This window comes from Larimichthys crocea, chromosome XXIV, assembly GCF_000972845.2.
Source record: "Larimichthys crocea isolate SSNF chromosome XXIV, L_crocea_2.0, whole genome shotgun sequence".
In the NCBI taxonomy this organism is placed as follows: domain Eukaryota; kingdom Metazoa; phylum Chordata; class Actinopteri; family Sciaenidae; genus Larimichthys; species Larimichthys crocea.
In genome coordinates this window covers 1359578-1376112 of record NC_040034.1, presented here as the reverse complement: position 1 = coordinate 1376112, position 16535 = coordinate 1359578, and the positions used below count along the sequence as shown (strand labels likewise).

The window sequence follows — 16535 nt, the reverse complement described above, 5'->3', positions numbered from 1 at the left end:
GGTCGACTAAGGACAGTTCACACAGGTTTCACCTACACTTCAAGGCTGCTGTAAGTCAGGTATTTAAAAGATATTTCTCAGCCCTCATTCAGATTTTTAGGTAAAAAAGCCACAGCAGGATCTCAAAGTTTATCCTGTGAGAAAAACTCTTTAAGAACGTCCTTAGTGTGGGACATAACCAGCATGGCTGACGGTATTTTGTGTTTTTAAATTCATGTATTACATTTAAAAAAGATGATTTCAGAGATTCCTCCAGGTCCCTCCACAAGGAGGTGGTACAGGTGTCACAGTTTGATCAGGTAATGAAGTTAGAAATCGTACCTGCTCTTATAAGTTAGGCGGACGATCCGTGTTCCCTCGTTCTTCCCAGGATGCAGCTCTTTCAGGGCCTGCTCCCACTTGGAAATCACGTCACAGATCTGACAAATGACAAACAAACGTTACTACTTCATTTGTGTTTCTGTCAGCAGGTGGCAGCAGACACAAAGACGTCGGCGCGTTTGAAAAGTCGAGCCAGACAAGTGTAGTCTATTCACTGTCTCTGGTGGGTTTTTTTACTACCCACTGCTGACCCTTTAAAATGTTAGGTAACGCGAGACAAACATGAATAAATGAACCGCAGAAGCCTCAGTGGTGTTTAGAGGGTTTCCTTCATCCACTTATATTCACTGACCCTCGCTCTTACCTTGGCAGACGGCTGCAGGCAGTGCTCCAGGTCTTTGCCAGATGGATCGTCAGTAAAGAGGGCAAAGCCAGACAGCTGAGGCTTCCTCACGCCGATCCTCTGGTTCAGCGTGTTGAGGAACTCTTCCACTGTGGTGGAGCCGTCGAAACCCACCACCTACGAGAGAGACGATACATTTCGGAAACTAGAACCAGCAACACAGCTCAAGCACAACATCTAGTAACATCTAACAGCAGATGTACTGTACAACACACTGTTGTTCCACATTGAGATGATAAACTACGATACAGGAAGTCCAGCTTGAGTCATAGATCCATCAGTTTGAAGGATTATTGGCAGCAAAAACACATCGCAGCGGTTATGAAAGGAGGAGAAGGATTTCACAACGACTTTACTGTCTGTCATAACGATCTGGAGGCAAACTGGAAAAACAGTGTTCACGCTAAAAACTAATCTGCTTGCACATGTTTGACTGACAAACGCCGCGCCTTGCATTGCCAGATGATGTTCAGGGAAACGTTGAGCCGGCTTCAACTTTCTTGACACAGCGTTGGCGCTCTCGCCGTGTTCATGACACTGAATACTGAGGCAGAGTGTAGTTGGTGCAGTGACTGTCCAAACTCTGACTGCGAGGCGGTTTATTGACGCATTTCCCATAAAAACAGATCAGAGTTTCGGCTTGCTTCCTTTGGGTGACGTTCCCATTGCATTGAAAAGTTGCATGGATACTGTTACTTACTTGTATTCTACGGTAAAAATCCGGTGCAATCTTTTCATCTACCAATCCGGAACTAACCTTAAAGTGAAATTAGGTGTCAAAATCAGGTAAAATGAGATGAATTCATCTCTGTCTCTCTGCTGGTGGTGCAGGCGTAACAAAAATAAAACAATTCTTATTTTCAGGCGATTATACATAAAAGAAAATATAACTGTGAATATTTATTCTCTTTTCTTCCACCAGCCCTCTAAGTCTTACACACTGCACCATTAATTTGCCCGCAGGTGGCAACATGTCTTCACATCTGCAGCCATAAACAAATGCTGCCGTTACTTTCCATCCCTGAAGGCAGCACAGGCTGGAATGTGGATGATATACATAAAACCGCTCAGCCTTAAAGGAAAATCTGCTGCTCAAAGTCAGAGCGAGCCGGGTTGAACTCTTGTGACTGACCTGGTACGTGTTGTTCATGAAGTGGACCGGGATGCTGAATGGCAGTGAATGATGGTACGGGTTTCTCAGCAGGATGGAGACGATCTCCATACGTGAAGGTTTGGCCTCCCGCTCTCCGTTCTGCAGCGTTCGCTCCACAGACCTCTGACAGTACACCGCGTACTTCCCCACCTCACTCCTGCGTGGTTAAAAACAAAAAAACTAAAACTGTGCCCTAAAAACTGTTTTAAGAGTTACTTTAAGGAATCATCGGTCATCATCTCACCTTGGGTCAGCGTTGCGTTGCAGGTACTGTCTGAGGTACCAAAGGAAATGTTGTTGAGGAAGGAAGAGAGCCACACACAGAGACAACAGCTGCCAGCACTGCAGGAAGACAGAACTTTGGTTTAGTTATCCATACGTTTTTCATTAAGGGGAAACCTTTTGCCAAGAATGCAACACTCTAATGAATAGGGGGCGTTCAGAGAGGATTCGGCGCTGCGTCCGGTAGTACGTTTAGGCTGCAGGGGATGCGGATCTAACTTTTGGAAGCGTCTGATCAGACAGTCAGACCAGGCAAACCTCCACAGTCAGCCTGAAACTGAGACTATCCAGGTGGATTCATGGACTAAACTTTTACCTGTTGTGTTCTGACTTTGTTTATTTCATTTATCCAACTTCTAAAACTGAGTCTGACTCGCAATTTACGCTGCAAAATAGAGACACGAAGAAGTTTAATTTGGTTTGTGTTCGATGAGTTGAGAGAAAGTGAATGAGAGTTAAGGGACCGCCAGCATCAATAACAGCAAATTGAAAAGTTATTTCTGTTGTGGCGATTCGCTGCAGCGCCGGATTCCATCTGAACGTACTTTTACTCCGGTCTTCTGTCGTATCATTTGTAAATCATGTGCATGTGCTGACCTGTGTGAGGGAGTAGTTGTGCGGCGTGCGGCGGTTGGTCTGCCTGATGAGCTGACAGTACATTTCGTTCTGCAGCTCCGGGTGGGTCAGGCACACTTGCAAAGCATTCTGGGCCAGCGAGGTGTGGTAATCGACAGACGGAGACTCGACCAGCACGTTGATGAAGAGCTGACAGGACTGCAGAGAGAAGAAGGAAAAGACTTTTATTTAAATCTGTATGTTTGATTCCACTGCACTGCCAGCAGGTGGAGGCAAACACACAGCAAAGACTTAAACTAAATAAGAAGATAAATAAACAGATAAGTAAAACAGCTCCAGGTGGTGACAATATTCAGGTCAGGAAACAAAGAAGAAGAACATCAGGTTAGCGAAAGTCCAAATGTTTGTGTCATTATTTCTCTGAAGTCGTTCTCATCCGCGGGGCCGGACGGAGACAAAGAGCCAATTTAACACTTTTCATCAGTCTTGTCGGATTCATTAAAACTTCAAAGGCACGAAGTAGAGCTTGAAGAGCGCGTCACTTCCATTCACTCTGTCTCTTTGTGTGTGTTTGGGACTGTTTTTTAAGGCTGGCTGGTCAAAGAGAGCCGATCCATTCAACTCTCAATCCTGCAGTGTCCTGACTGTAGTGGACGGGCCATGAGAGAGGAGGGGGCGTACAGAGTTTAGAGAGGAAAAGGATCTGCCATCTCCCCCCTCCATCCTGTGGCTTCCATATCCATTGCTGCCACTCTCTGAAGGCCCTGACCTCCCATGTCTCCCCTTTAAAGGGTCTCCTTTCACACTGGCCCTAAACCAGAAGAACAGTTAGCCTCAATCAGAGCAGATTATCAAGCCATTATCTCTCTTCCACACTTTTAATGAGCTGGGGCCCTCGTCCTCGAGCCTTTGATCTGGTTTAGAGGAGATGAAGAGGGGCCACGGAGCGTATCCAGGAGTAGGAGGGTATAATGGGGCCTATGGTTTTGGACAAAATGGGGGATGATGCCTTGAACAGACCCTCGCAGTGAGAACCGGACAGGAAAAGAAAGAGTGATTCGGGGAATGGGGATGAAAGGAAAAAGGAGAAGAGGACAAAAGAGACGGAAAGTGGGGTGAGAGGTGACGGGACTGACCTTGAAAAGCTTGAGAGCTTCTGTCTGCAGAGCTTCAGAGGGCAGAGTGGTGAGAGGCGAGCGCAGACCTTCCTTACAGAAGCTCAAGGCCTCGCTCCTCCACAAGACAGATTCTGGGAAAAGAAGAAGCACACACACACACCAACCCACGCAGACACAAACACAGAGATTGAGTTTCAAAGCTGTAATGACTCAACAGCTGACAAGAATTCACACACGGTGCTGGAGTCGTAAACAGTCTGCAGCGTGGATCAAGGCTGTCGGACACTGTGGATCAAAATAACACGTTGCATGCTACTGCGTAAATTAATCCCGCAGCCTTCCAGACGATTATGCGTCCACTGTCCACGTCCGAGTGTTGGAAAGATATCCAACAAATAATACACAGCTTTGAACTGTACTAAACGTTTTTGTGACACCTTTATCACAGATACCAACATTAGTGTTTGTTCTACAGGCTGAATTCACTATGTTCAGTTCCTCAAACGTCCACTTGAGGCCGGATGGGTTACGTAGTCCCTCCAGCAGGTTCTGGGTCACCTCCAAATCAGATGTTTGAGCCATCTCAGCTGGCTCATTTGGACGCTCTACTCCGAGCATTCTCCAAGATGTACGAGCTCCTCACCCTATCTCTAAGGCTGAGCCCGGCTACCCAACAGAGGAAGCCAATTTCAGGGCCACTTGTATCTGCGATCTTATTCCTCCGGTCACTACACCAAAGCTCATGACTAGAGGTGAGGGTTGGAACTTAGATGGACTGGAAAATCGAGAGCTTTGCCTTCCAGCTCAGCTCCTTCTGAACCACAACAGTCTGGTACAGGATGCTGCACCAACCTGCCGGTCCGTCTCGCGCTACATCTTCCTATCACTCATGAACAAGACCCCGAAGCCCACTGTACAAACGGGGTGATGAGTGAACTCCAAGGTAAAGTCAAATATATGTTCAACCTCTTCTCATAGTCCTAACTCGTACAGTTCTTTACACAGAATAAGAAACACCACAGATGACTGTAAGAACGTGGATTTCTCACCTGGGTCTCCTTCTGCATCGAGCAGTTTGCCGATGAGCTGCTCGTACTCTGTGCCCACTTTGAACGTTGCGCTGCTGCCCGCTGCCACAGTCAGGTGATACAACCACGTGTCCTGTGCAGGAAAAAAAAAAACTCATTAACTTACAAACAAATATACTAACAAGGATAAATTACAGTTATTTATCTGCTCAGGTACCTTCTCCTGCTTGGTCCCGATGAGAAGGTACGTAGGACTCTGGTCTCTCGGTTGGACCACTAAGGTGCAGTGTGAGGAGAGGAAACCTCGACTGCCCGTCTCGTAGTCTTCGTCTGAATCGCAGGAACGATCCACTTCCTGCACGGAGGCCTCGCGCATCTGGAGCTGCCCAAGAGGCAACTAGAGGAAGAAGAAGAATATGTAAACAGAGAATCAAAGGAAAGTGCACGACAAACCTCTGTGCAGATTTAATGAAACAAACATGTTAAATTGATATAATTACACCTTCTTTTTCTTGTTTAAGCGTCACAGTTAAAGCCTATTAATTCTGCACAGGTTAAGGCGACCACTGAGGAGCACATATGTGTTAATAATCACTAACAAACGACTAAATTAAAGACAGATGAGGGCATGTAAGGCTAGTTTTATGAACCTTGTCTTCCTGATTACGATAGTAGTAGAAGATTTTTCCAACCAGGGAACACCACACCAGCTTCGAGTGTCCATGCTTGACCTGAAACAGGAGGGAGAAACATTTAATGACTAAGACAGTAGGAAATATAAGACTGTGCAGCTTTCTGTGTTCTTTGAATGTCAGACCAAGGAAGTGTTCAAAAGCTTGACGGATGGTAGTCAGGGGGATTTCTACATCTGACCAGCAGATTCCCCCGGAGTGTGCGCACGTGGGCGTGCAAATCATCCAAGAGCGACTAGAATAGTTTGAACATTCGAACTTTTCCAAAGCAAAGTGACAAACAGTCCGTCCACGCTCAGGAATGCGGCTGCAGATGATAATTACACATCGTACAGCGAGCGATGATGTCACTGGAGGATGCCGTCAACACAAAGCCAGCTGTGCATCCCTCAGAAGAAGGGGGTCGCCGGGGTTAACTGCGCCGAGCCCGTCTCAACTGAGATCACGTCATAACCGGCAGATCAAAGACAGAGGTAAAGATCAGGGGTTGGTGAGAGGACGTCGGCTCCATCATCTCAGCTCGAGGCTGTCGGTCATCTGTCAGGAGAGCCGTCACACACACACGGCCGTCAGATGTTTTGAGTGTCTTAATAATCAGCAGACAGGCCTCGGCTAAAGAGAAGGCCGGGTGGAAGGGAGAGGAGCGAGAGCTCAAACATTCCTGCAGCTCGAGCCTTTACAGCCGTGTCCCGACGTGCTCTGTCAAACGCCCCCCGCGCCGGTGACAGACGCGTCTATATCTGTCTGAAAGAGCGCGTTAAGCCTGAAAATTAGTTATTTCTGGCATCCTCTTCAGGGAGAGAGCTAAAGGCCAACCTGGACCTCTTGCAACTACGCAATGGAAGTGAGGCAGGGACGTAAAAACATTTATATTCTACCTAGAACGACATAAAAAAATACAATAAAATTAACTTTATTATCTCAGTAAATACTACGGAAAGTTTTATGGCCTCTTGAGTGATAATCTATTCATATTTTTTTCAAACAAAAACAAAAGTTAACTGGTTCCAGTCGAAGAAATTGAATATTTTTATTTTTCTCAGTTTTCTAAGATGGTGAACTGAATATGTGACTGATTTTAACATGTCTAATTGCATTCGGCGACACAGTTCGGGCATTTTTCATCCCACTTTCGCTTAACAGTAAAAACAATTTGATAATAATAAAACAAATAATTGATTAATACATTTTCATGAACGTGTAGCTACAGACAGCAGCCAACTGGCTTAGCTCAGCATATAATAATGACTGGAAACGTCAGTCAACAGTTACTGATGATTATTTTTTTTGGGGCCAGAAGCAGGAACTACCTGGAATATAGCACATAATAATCAAACCGCAAACCGAGCGGCAACCTCTGTGGCTGTGAAGTGAAGTCACTGTAACACAAATAATCAAACCCGAACTGATCCACCGTGACGTCTGTCTCCTGACCTTTGTAAGCCAGCCTCTCACGGTCGGCTTGGCGGTGGTTTCCACGGTGACGGGGCTGCTCGCTTGGACTTTGAGTATGTTCTGCAGAACCCTGATCCACTCCTCGAGGATGTTGGGTGAATCGGCGGTCAGATAGAAGGTCTTCTTCTCTGTAATCAACTGATTGGACGAGAAAAAAAAAGGGGAGAAATATGGGAAAAATGCTAAGCCGGGCTGACTGAGATAGCATCATCGTGTCGGAGGAGATCAGAATCAGCCTCCAGAGAGCCGGGTAAACATTCCTTCCTATGCTATGCTACCTGATGTCATTTTAAGCTGCTGCTCTGGTATGCAGCAGTAAAGCTCTGCTGCGTAGCTGCACGTGCCCTCTTACAACTGTCTTTAAGTCTTTTATAAATAAAAACCGAACTACCGTTTCCGAGTTTTGAAGTGTTCTCACACAAAGTGAAACATTGTTCACTTACTTGAAAAGTTTGTGCTCCTTCTCCGCGAACTATACGGCAGGATGAGTTGAGCTCAATCTGACCCTGAGGCTTCCTGATCACGTCACTCTGAAAACACACATAAAAACACACGAGAATCTTCAATGCCGTCCTAAATTCACAACATCGTTGGTCATGAGTTGGGGTTGCATTTCCACCTTTATTGGATAGACAGGACAGGAAATGAGAGAGAGGGGACATGAGGCTACCGAAGCACTCCCCAGTGATGAGTTGTTAAGACGGTACCTGAGCCTGAACGCACAAAATTTTGAAATATCCGTGCAATGTTTTCCGTGCAGGCACCAAACCTTAGAAGGAAGCAGGCAGCGAGACACACTCACGGGAGATTTGTAGTAGAGGATCTCTCCGTTCCTCAGGATGAACCAGCGACGTTTCCAAGCTTTCACCTGACTGCCCATCTTCAGCAGATAGCCAGACTTCTCCAGCATCTCCTGCAGACATAGACAGCACAGCAATGACTGTGAATACTGCGTTTGACTCGCTTCAATGATTAGATTAGATTTTTAAAAAACAAAAAGACTCCACTCACAGGCCCGGTGCTCTCACAGGAATAAGACGAGGTACGCTGGACTTTATGTTCTGGTTCGGAGTAGTCGCTGTCCAGGGAGTAGGCGTCAGGAGGAATGGCATAGTCACTCTCAGAGCTGATGGAGGACATGGACACACCTTGGAGAACAGGAGGAGGTAAATACAATGACATTTGACATTTTAGAGGTACATCCTTTTCCCCGTCCTGTCTGCACTGTAATCTGCAATCCCCACCTCTCTTGACAGCACGCGGGCTCCCCGGCACGCTGCCCTTCCTGTCCGGGCTCAGGATGGAGGTCCGTAAACTGGCCAGAGAGCTGCTGTCGTCTTCAGACCCAGAGTCGTCATCAGGTAGAGGTACGCTGCTGATCTGAGTGGCTTTCTGAAACAACAACGATCAAAAGAGTACCGTGAGGTACGGGTGGAAACTAGTCTGACCCTTTAAAACACAGAAGCAGCTGACATTAATAAAGATATATAACATTTCACTCACCCCTTTCAGTGTGGTGTAGACTGGTACGTTGATATTCTTATAGATCAACTGGGTGAACGGACCTGCCGCTGGATATTGGGGTAAGTTGGACCCTGTAACAAACACAGGAGACATTTTTATGGACACGCACAAATATACAGTATTTGGGATAGATTTATCATGTCCAGTTGTTGGTAGTGTTGGACAGGAGGTCCTCGCTGAAGAGCTGGAGGTCTTCAGGAGGTTTTTAAAGGTAGAGAGGGACGCCCCGATCTGGTAGGAACTGGACGTTCCACCAACGGGGAAACAACAGACAAGAAAAGTTCGGATTGTCCTGAGCGTACGGGTGTAAGAGCCGGAGACTACTTCATAGTCAGCATTAGAGATCTGAATTTAATGTGGGCTGCTACAGATATCCAGTTGACGTGTAGTCACCCTTTTGGGTTGATTGAAGACGAGGCGAGCCGCCACGTTCTGGATCATCTGGAGAAGTTTCACTGTGCAGGCTGGGAGGCCGTTACAGTAATTGAGTCGCGAGATGACCACAGCCTGCATCAGGAGTTGAGTACCAACTAGGTTGCAAAGTGCAAAGCGGCACGACCGGGCAACCGAGGCAGATCAGAAAAGGTTAGTCGGTCACCAATCATGACTCCTACATTTCTTGACTCCTTTGTAAGTCTGCACACTTACAAAGGGGAAAAAGGACTTCATTCTTCTCAAGTACCAAAAAAAGTAAAAAAGAAGTCTTGACCTAAAACAAAAATGGTCCATGGTTTTCATTTTCAGAGATCAGCAACAGATGCACCTTGAGGCACAAACATGAGAGGAAGCTGAATAAGCTGAGCAAGCTATGACTTAATCCACAACAGCCACTTGGCAGTGAGCTCCACGTACCTGGCAGTCAGGATATTCAGCAGTCAGAGGGCTGTCTGCATCCTGACAAAATAGATGATGTCGGGACAGAAAGTAGAGCAGTAATTACACCCAGACCGCGTCCTTTCATCGCAGCTGATTAAAAAGCTCCTCTAAACCTCCACCCTGCTTTGCTCTTCTTCACCTCTTTAAAAAAAAAAAGAAAAGATGTACGGCCTCCTGAAGAAGAAGAAGAAGAAGAAGAGGAGGCCACACCTGTGCAGGTGTGTGAAGCCTCAGGCCAGAGGAAGTGACATCAAAGGTGGCAATGACAGATCCAAACCAACCACACACACACCTCCACTGCAACTTTAGCACCAGCTGATTGACATGTCACTTCACAGTACTGACTCATCTCCTACACCACCCAGGCTCATGACACACATGCAGACAGACGAGCACACACACACACAGTGGATGTTAAAAAGATTTAGTGGACGGCTTCTAGTTTCTTGTTTCTGGCTGCAGGGGACTGACTCACCTCGTCCGGGGCCTCGGGCTCCAGGACTGGCCTCTGACACTCTCATTCCTGACTTGGCCACGGCGTAGATGCGACTCTCCTGCAGAGATCAACAAAGTCGGGAATATTCATTTAGATTCAGAGCTCTTAGTCTTAAATCATCACGCAGCAGTTTAACAGATAATACTGGTCTCTCATACCCATGAGGGGAAGCGGTGTAAAGGAGGCGTCGGGGGCTTCAGAACCTCCGGATCCAGCCGCTCTAGTTCTTCAGCGAGCCCCACAAAGGAGACTCCATCCCGGGAGAGCTCCTCTGATTCGGACCCCTCCACCACCCCGTCCATGCTGTCAGAAAGCCCGTCGTCGATGTCCGTTTCTTCCACGACCTGCGAGAAGGGCATGGTGGCGGTGCCTGTGCTCTTGAGGGTGGAGGAAGTGGAGGACGGGGTCATGATGTCTATGTTGACGTTGAGGTGGTGAAGTCTGTCCAGGCTGGGCTGCGGCTGGCTGTAATGCTTCTTGACCAGCTGGATGCTGTCTCTCGGGGTGAGCGGAGTCCGTACTTTGGGTAACGTCATGCTGGTGCCCGACTGGTGAACCGGAGGATTAGGGAACGGGTTGTTGGTGGAGGGGGAGCGGGACAGAAGGGGGCTTTTGGGTGTTAGTCTGATGGTCGACTCTGGAGAGCTCGGCCCGTGGGCCATCTCGTAGGCTGAGGATGAAGACGAAGAGGAAGAGGACGAGTGAAGGCACTGAGAGCGGAACTTGCTGTTGAGCTCATCGGAGGAGTTATCTCTGTCAGAGCAGCCTGCCAGACCGTCTGAGCCCACCGGGAGCTCTTGTCCAGTGATGGAAACAGGGCTGCTGGGACCCTCCCTGATCCAACCCTGAGAAAGAGCGTCGTGGGTTGCAAGGTCTCCGAGACAAAACCCTTTACAGGACTGTTCAGGAGTCCTTTTCACATCTGAGGAGGGAGAATGAGAACATTTTAGAGAGCCTACACACCAACGAGGACGATCGGGATGAACTAGAGTGAGAGGCTGAAGGAGCAGTTTATGTTCATGGGAAGTCTTTGACGCATTTAGAAAATGTTTTTGCTGCAATCCCCGACACGCCTTTGAAGAGACGCTTTAAATCCTACAGTAGGTGAACAGTTCTGTCCCAGCCGTGAGATCAGCCAGAAAAGCTTCCTGCTAGACATCCTAAGATTATATAAATTAAGGGCAGCACACCTGTTGGCAGGCTCTTGATATTAGAGGCGGCTCCGCGGGGACCCGTCTGTCTCCAGCTGTCATCTTGGGCAGGTGGCGTGCCAGGGCAGCTGGGAGGAAACAGCGGACTGCTGGGCACCAGGTGGGTATCCATTACAGGGGAGGTGGCAGGCGATCCAGAGGATGCAGGTTTCTCTAAGAGAGCTGGAGAGCAAAGACAACACGAGTAACTCAACTCTGCCCCACCGCAGCTCTGGGAATATATTCTAACAAACACTTTAGCTTGTCTACACGACCTTTCAACTGTACTACTGCTAAGAAAACAATGTTATCCAACGAATGACAGTACGACATCTGTTTTAAAAAATGATTTATACCCTTCAACGTTTAAATGTGCAGTTTTAAATTTGTAGTGTAAGCTGGCTAGTGAGATAACTATCATGAATAACTACGTCTAGAACTAAGTCTAAATTTACTCATTGGGTTTCCTTACGCCAAAATCCTACCGCGACATTATTCTGGTCCGTTCTCCATGTGACTTCAAACCTCACCCCGAGTGTTTCAGAAGCATTTTGCCGACCACTTTGTAAACTTGCTCAGATTTCTTTGTTTATGTGCTTCTAAATGTGTAAATATATAGTTAAATTGTTTCCCTGTTGTTTTGGCGTTTACGACCAGCAGTTGTGGTGTTTTATTTTGAAAAATCAATTAGATTCTCTATGTCGTTTCTGCGTCTGACTTCCTGTCAGCTCGAGCTGCTCTGTTGCACATTGACGTGGCTGAACAGACGACCCGCTTCTGGGACGCTTCTGAACCCGAACTGTGGCATTTCTGGTGAAGTCTGAAACATTGACTGGCGGCCGCGTGGTTGATGATCACACTAAATTATACAGCAGCCAAAGAGTGCGATCTGTTATTGTTAGCTACCATTACCACATATTTTGATGTAGTCAGCTGTAAATTTATTTTGCACGGTACAGTTTATAGCACAGTTGCAGCAGTATTCACCTTGTAGTTTGTCCTGCAGCAACATTATCTGCTCCGTCTGCTTCAGGTTGGCCATTTTCAGCTGCTGGTTCTCTTGCTCCATCTGCAACAAAGCACACATACACACATATATATATATATTAAACAACAGCGTTTAGCAGCCATACACACTCATGATGGTCAAAGCTGATGTTGTAATTTGATTTTTCTGCCTCATAAATGCTCCGTTTGAAGATCAAACTGTACAAACAGGTGCAGATAATGTCTCTCTGCACGGTGAGGGCTCTCCCAGTCGGGGGTGTATCTATACATGTGTGAGCTTACCTCTCTGAGCTTAAAGGTGACCCAGTCTTTAATCTTGGCAGCCTTCTCCTCAATAACTTTTGCCTCCTGGGCTCTGACTAAGATCTGTAGTCAGAGAAAACAGGGTTTGTGAGTTATATCAAGCTACATTTTATGAACATAAATGGACATTTCTATCCTTTATCATACCTGTTTTTCCAGCTGCGTCTCTAATCTCTTTATCACGGCGTCTTTTTCTTGAACCTGACTGGTCAGGTCTTGATACTTTCTGTACAACGAGCTGTCCGATTCGCTGGGTTGGATGTTTGCGGACTTCAGCTTTTCTTCCATGACATGGATCTGAAATGCATAATTAGAGCAGTGAGCGGACAAACGTGGCCAAGAGAGACGGCACAAATTTGCATGGTTTGTTTAGTTTTGATGGGCACCAGAAAAAGCCAAGAGAAGGAAGAAAAAAAACCCAGTTGTGACGAGAAGAAGCTTTCTAAGCCGTTAGGTATTTCTTGTTTTTAAAGAACGTTAAATTACCACCTACAGAAAACACCTGGAGCAGCCAGTAATGACAGCAAGAAGAGATTAAACAGAGACAGTATGTGTCATGTTCCGTATGAGGTTTCTTATCCTCAAACCACACTCTCCTTTTGTTAAGTCCCATCAAAGCTTGACTCCTACATAGTGGTTACAAGTTAAAAAAAAAAACAGACTGAGCGACATTATGGATCCCAATTTTAGGATTTCTTCTCAGTGTTGAGCATAAAAGTTCATACAGTTCTTGATCCTGACAACTAAAAGAAAAAAAAAGAAAAACTTACAAGCTCTTCCAGAGCTTTCAACCACAAATCACAACCTTTCTTAGCAGCTGGACTCAACAGACTGAACATCGCAGAGAAAGATATACTTAGAAACAACTGGAAGCACAGGATGAAGTGAGGAAGCGGTCTTTGAATACAGAATATACAGTTAAATTCAATTGCTAATGAAAAGGACAATGCAGGCCTTGTGAATGTTGCACATAATCGTCATAATCCTTGTAAACTCAGACTGCTGCTCCCACCAACAAACACCAGCATGACTTCATGACTTTCTTCTATCCGTCCATCCATTTTCTTCCAGGGTCAGGTCGGGGTGGCAGCATCCCTCTACCCAGCAACACATTCCAGCTGGTTGATCCCAAGATGTTCCCAGGCTAGATGGCCTATGTAGTTCCTCCAGCAGGTTCTGGGTCTAATCCAGGGTCTCCTCCCAGTTGGAGGTATCTGAAACACCTTCATCAACCCTCATTTTCGAGCCACTTGTATCCGCGATCTAATTCTTTCGGTCACTACCAAAAGCTCTCGACCAGAGGTGAGGGTTGGAACGTAGATGGGCTGGAAAATAAAGACCATCTTCCCCCACCAGTCCGCTACAGCGTCCACACCAAACTGCTGCTCCATTTTTTCCATCACTCATGATGAACAAGATCCTGAGATACTTAAACTACTTTGTTTGGGGCAGCAACTCGCTCACTTCAACCATTTTCTGGCAGAGAACCATGGCGTCGGACTTGGAGGTGCTGACTCTCATCCCTGCTGTTCCACACTCGGCTTTCTTCTATTTCTTATCCACCTTGCGTATAAGAGCGGCTGTGACAACTGAATTTCCCCGATCTATGTCTATCCTGTCTTATGTAAGTGAATCTTTAGGGTGTTTTCTGCTTTTTAAATCACTATTCCTGGTTATAAACAATAATAAAAGCATGATCAGAGAGCAGAGAGGAAGTTGGTCTGTAACAAGAGATAGTGTGGGAATAATTTTACAGTTGGGCTTTGTTTAAAACCTGTTTGATCATATGTCTGCTTGTGTTGCTCGCCCTGTTGGACTTCTTTATGATGCTGCAGCATCGTGTTCTTTAATTTAAAAAAATCATATCGTCCTCTTATATTTAACAATCTGTGGTCAGGCGGAGGAGAAGAGTCGTTCTACCTGTTTCTCTGCACTCTCAGCCCGCTGGTCAGCCTCCATCACCCTCTGCTCCAACTCCTGCATCTGGAATAAAAAAACAAAAAGAGTCAATCCTCAAGTTAGATTTAATTTACAGAAAGAAAAACACCTACAGCAGTCCGGAACGACAGGTTCTGGCAAGACGTAACCCTGCCACAAAAGATCCTATTAGACAAAGAGACCACCAAGCCTACACACACACACACACACACACACACCTACAAACACACTTAATGCTTCATAATCACCAGTGCCAAAGGGAAGACGTTTAAAAGATTAATGTTGTGGGAGGCTTTAACAGAACAAGTGTGTTGGAAAAACATTCCTAATCAGCAATGCAACAATAAAAGTTCTGCACGAATCAGCCAAGTCGGTGAGACACGGAGGATAACCTGCTGTAAAATCGAATAAATCACCGTTTGGCTTGAAGCAGAAGGGCACAGACGCACTGAGAGGCCCTGAGAGGAGGCTGGACATCACTTCTACCACTGGTCAAACAACAGCGTGATAGAAGAATGCCACCGTCTGTGTGCACAAGCTTGCGTCACCTTTTGTGCAAGCATGCATACTCATGCTTTCAAAGGCAAACACTGACCATCCTGCAAGTATGCACACATCTGCAAGTGCCCTCTCTCTCAGCAACACTCCCCCACCCGCCCGTCTCTTCCTTTTGAGTTCAGTGACCCAGGTGAAAGGAGAACAAACATACTAATGGATTCACCCTGCCTGAGAGATGCATTTGAATTCCTCGCGTCATCTTTGTTTCCCTTCCCTTTGCCTCTTCTCGTCACCGCCGTAAATGCCTCCCCGATTCCCAGAATCCACCACTCACACCATTCGGACGCTTCCTCGCAGCCAGATTAACACTCGCTAAAGCCACAACGCATGTTGATGGTTAGTGGTCGGGTGACTCTTCACCTCAAGGTCACCGTGAGTCAAAAGGCTTCACCAAAGCTTGAGCCAAAGAGCAAATAGCACTTCAAAATAACTAAAACAGGAGAAGCAAGCAAACACTTTAAATGTAAAGCACCTCAGAGGACACAATGTGGAACGGATGTGAGATGTGGTCATCAGAAGAAGAAGCCACCAGGCAAATTAAAAAGCTGCCACATCCAGTTTAAAGATAAGTTAGATGTCAGGAGGTGGTGGCGGTCGGACCTCGAGTCATGGGACTGAAGCGTGACACAGCAGCCTAACTGGAGGCTAATCAAAAAGTAACAACAGGCATTAGTTGTTATAGAAGTTTCAACCATTTACTTTCAGTTATTTTTAGCCATTTCACCAGATAATCCATTACTTTTGGTCGTCTTCACAGTTTAATAATTACCATTAGTTTCAGTTCATTTGTGTGCTCTTTACTTTTAGCCATTTCACCATATCCCATACTTTTATCTCACTATTTTAACTCTTTAACTGTTTTAGCCATTTACATCCATTATTTTTTAACCAACTCTTTATCTATTATTTATTTATCTCAACCATTTATCTATTGACTTACATTCAGCTAAATGTTTCAGCCATTTGTATCCATTACTTAGCCAACTGCTTTCATCCATTACTTTTAACTCTTTAAACCATTGACATCCATTACTTTAAGCTGTTTAACAATTATCTTTAGCTAACCATTTTTATCCATTACTCATAGACAAATTGTGTATATTCTTTACTTTTACCATATTCCATACTTTTATCTCACTGTTTTAGCTCTTTAAACCATTGGCATCCATTACTTTTAGCCAACTGTTTCAACCATTTATCTATTGGCTTACATGTTTCAGCCATTTGCATCCATTACTTAGCCAACTGCTTTCATCCATTACTTTTAGCTCTTTAAACCATTGACATCCATTACTTTTAGTTAACTCTTTCACACGTCACGTTACTTTATCCAATAAAAAATATAGTTTGCTACCTGTTTATCTATTTCTTTCAGCAAACTGTCTGTTATGACTTAAATGTTCTTAAGTTTCCATCGACTCACAGTCAAAACACGGCGTGTTCAGGTTAACTCAAGGTGTCGATATATATTATATTCTAATATCTAAAACAAACTTTTCAAATTAAGGTATTTCCACTTAATGACCACAGGGCCGCCTCTCATTGGGTGACCCGATGGTATCAAACCGTCTTCTTTAACCTTAAAGGTTATCAGATGTGTCCACAGACAGTGTA

At 45.7% G+C, this 16535-nt stretch overlaps 1 protein-coding gene across 4 annotated transcripts in view; it reads right to left on the bottom strand.

Annotated features, from left to right (window-relative positions):
- plekhh1 (pleckstrin homology domain containing, family H (with MyTH4 domain) member 1) overlaps positions 1-16535 on the bottom strand; it is a 99223-nt gene that overhangs the window by 3971 nt on the left and 78717 nt on the right. For all 4 annotated transcript variants that reach the window (XM_027275178.1, XM_027275177.1, XM_027275179.1 and 1 more), the window contains 22 exons: positions 14346-14408; positions 12573-12722; positions 12405-12488; positions 12102-12183; positions 11115-11297; positions 10083-10846; positions 9904-9982; positions 8532-8623; positions 8273-8420; positions 8040-8176; positions 7831-7941; positions 7472-7558; positions 7008-7166; positions 5532-5612; positions 5099-5278; positions 4903-5014; positions 3872-3984; positions 2757-2933; positions 2122-2219; positions 1857-2034; positions 686-841; positions 322-419 (listed from right to left, as the gene is read on the bottom strand). In XM_027275178.1, the coding sequence (XP_027130979.1) occupies positions 322-419; positions 686-841; positions 1857-2034; positions 2122-2219; positions 2757-2933; positions 3872-3984; positions 4903-5014; positions 5099-5278; positions 5532-5612; positions 7008-7166; positions 7472-7558; positions 7831-7941; positions 8040-8176; positions 8273-8420; positions 8532-8623; positions 9904-9982; positions 10083-10846; positions 11115-11297; positions 12102-12183; positions 12405-12488; positions 12573-12722; positions 14346-14408 (3332 nt within the window). The remainder of the gene's footprint in view (positions 1-321; positions 420-685; positions 842-1856; positions 2035-2121; positions 2220-2756; positions 2934-3871; positions 3985-4902; positions 5015-5098; positions 5279-5531; positions 5613-7007; positions 7167-7471; positions 7559-7830; positions 7942-8039; positions 8177-8272; positions 8421-8531; positions 8624-9903; positions 9983-10082; positions 10847-11114; positions 11298-12101; positions 12184-12404; positions 12489-12572; positions 12723-14345; positions 14409-16535) is intronic.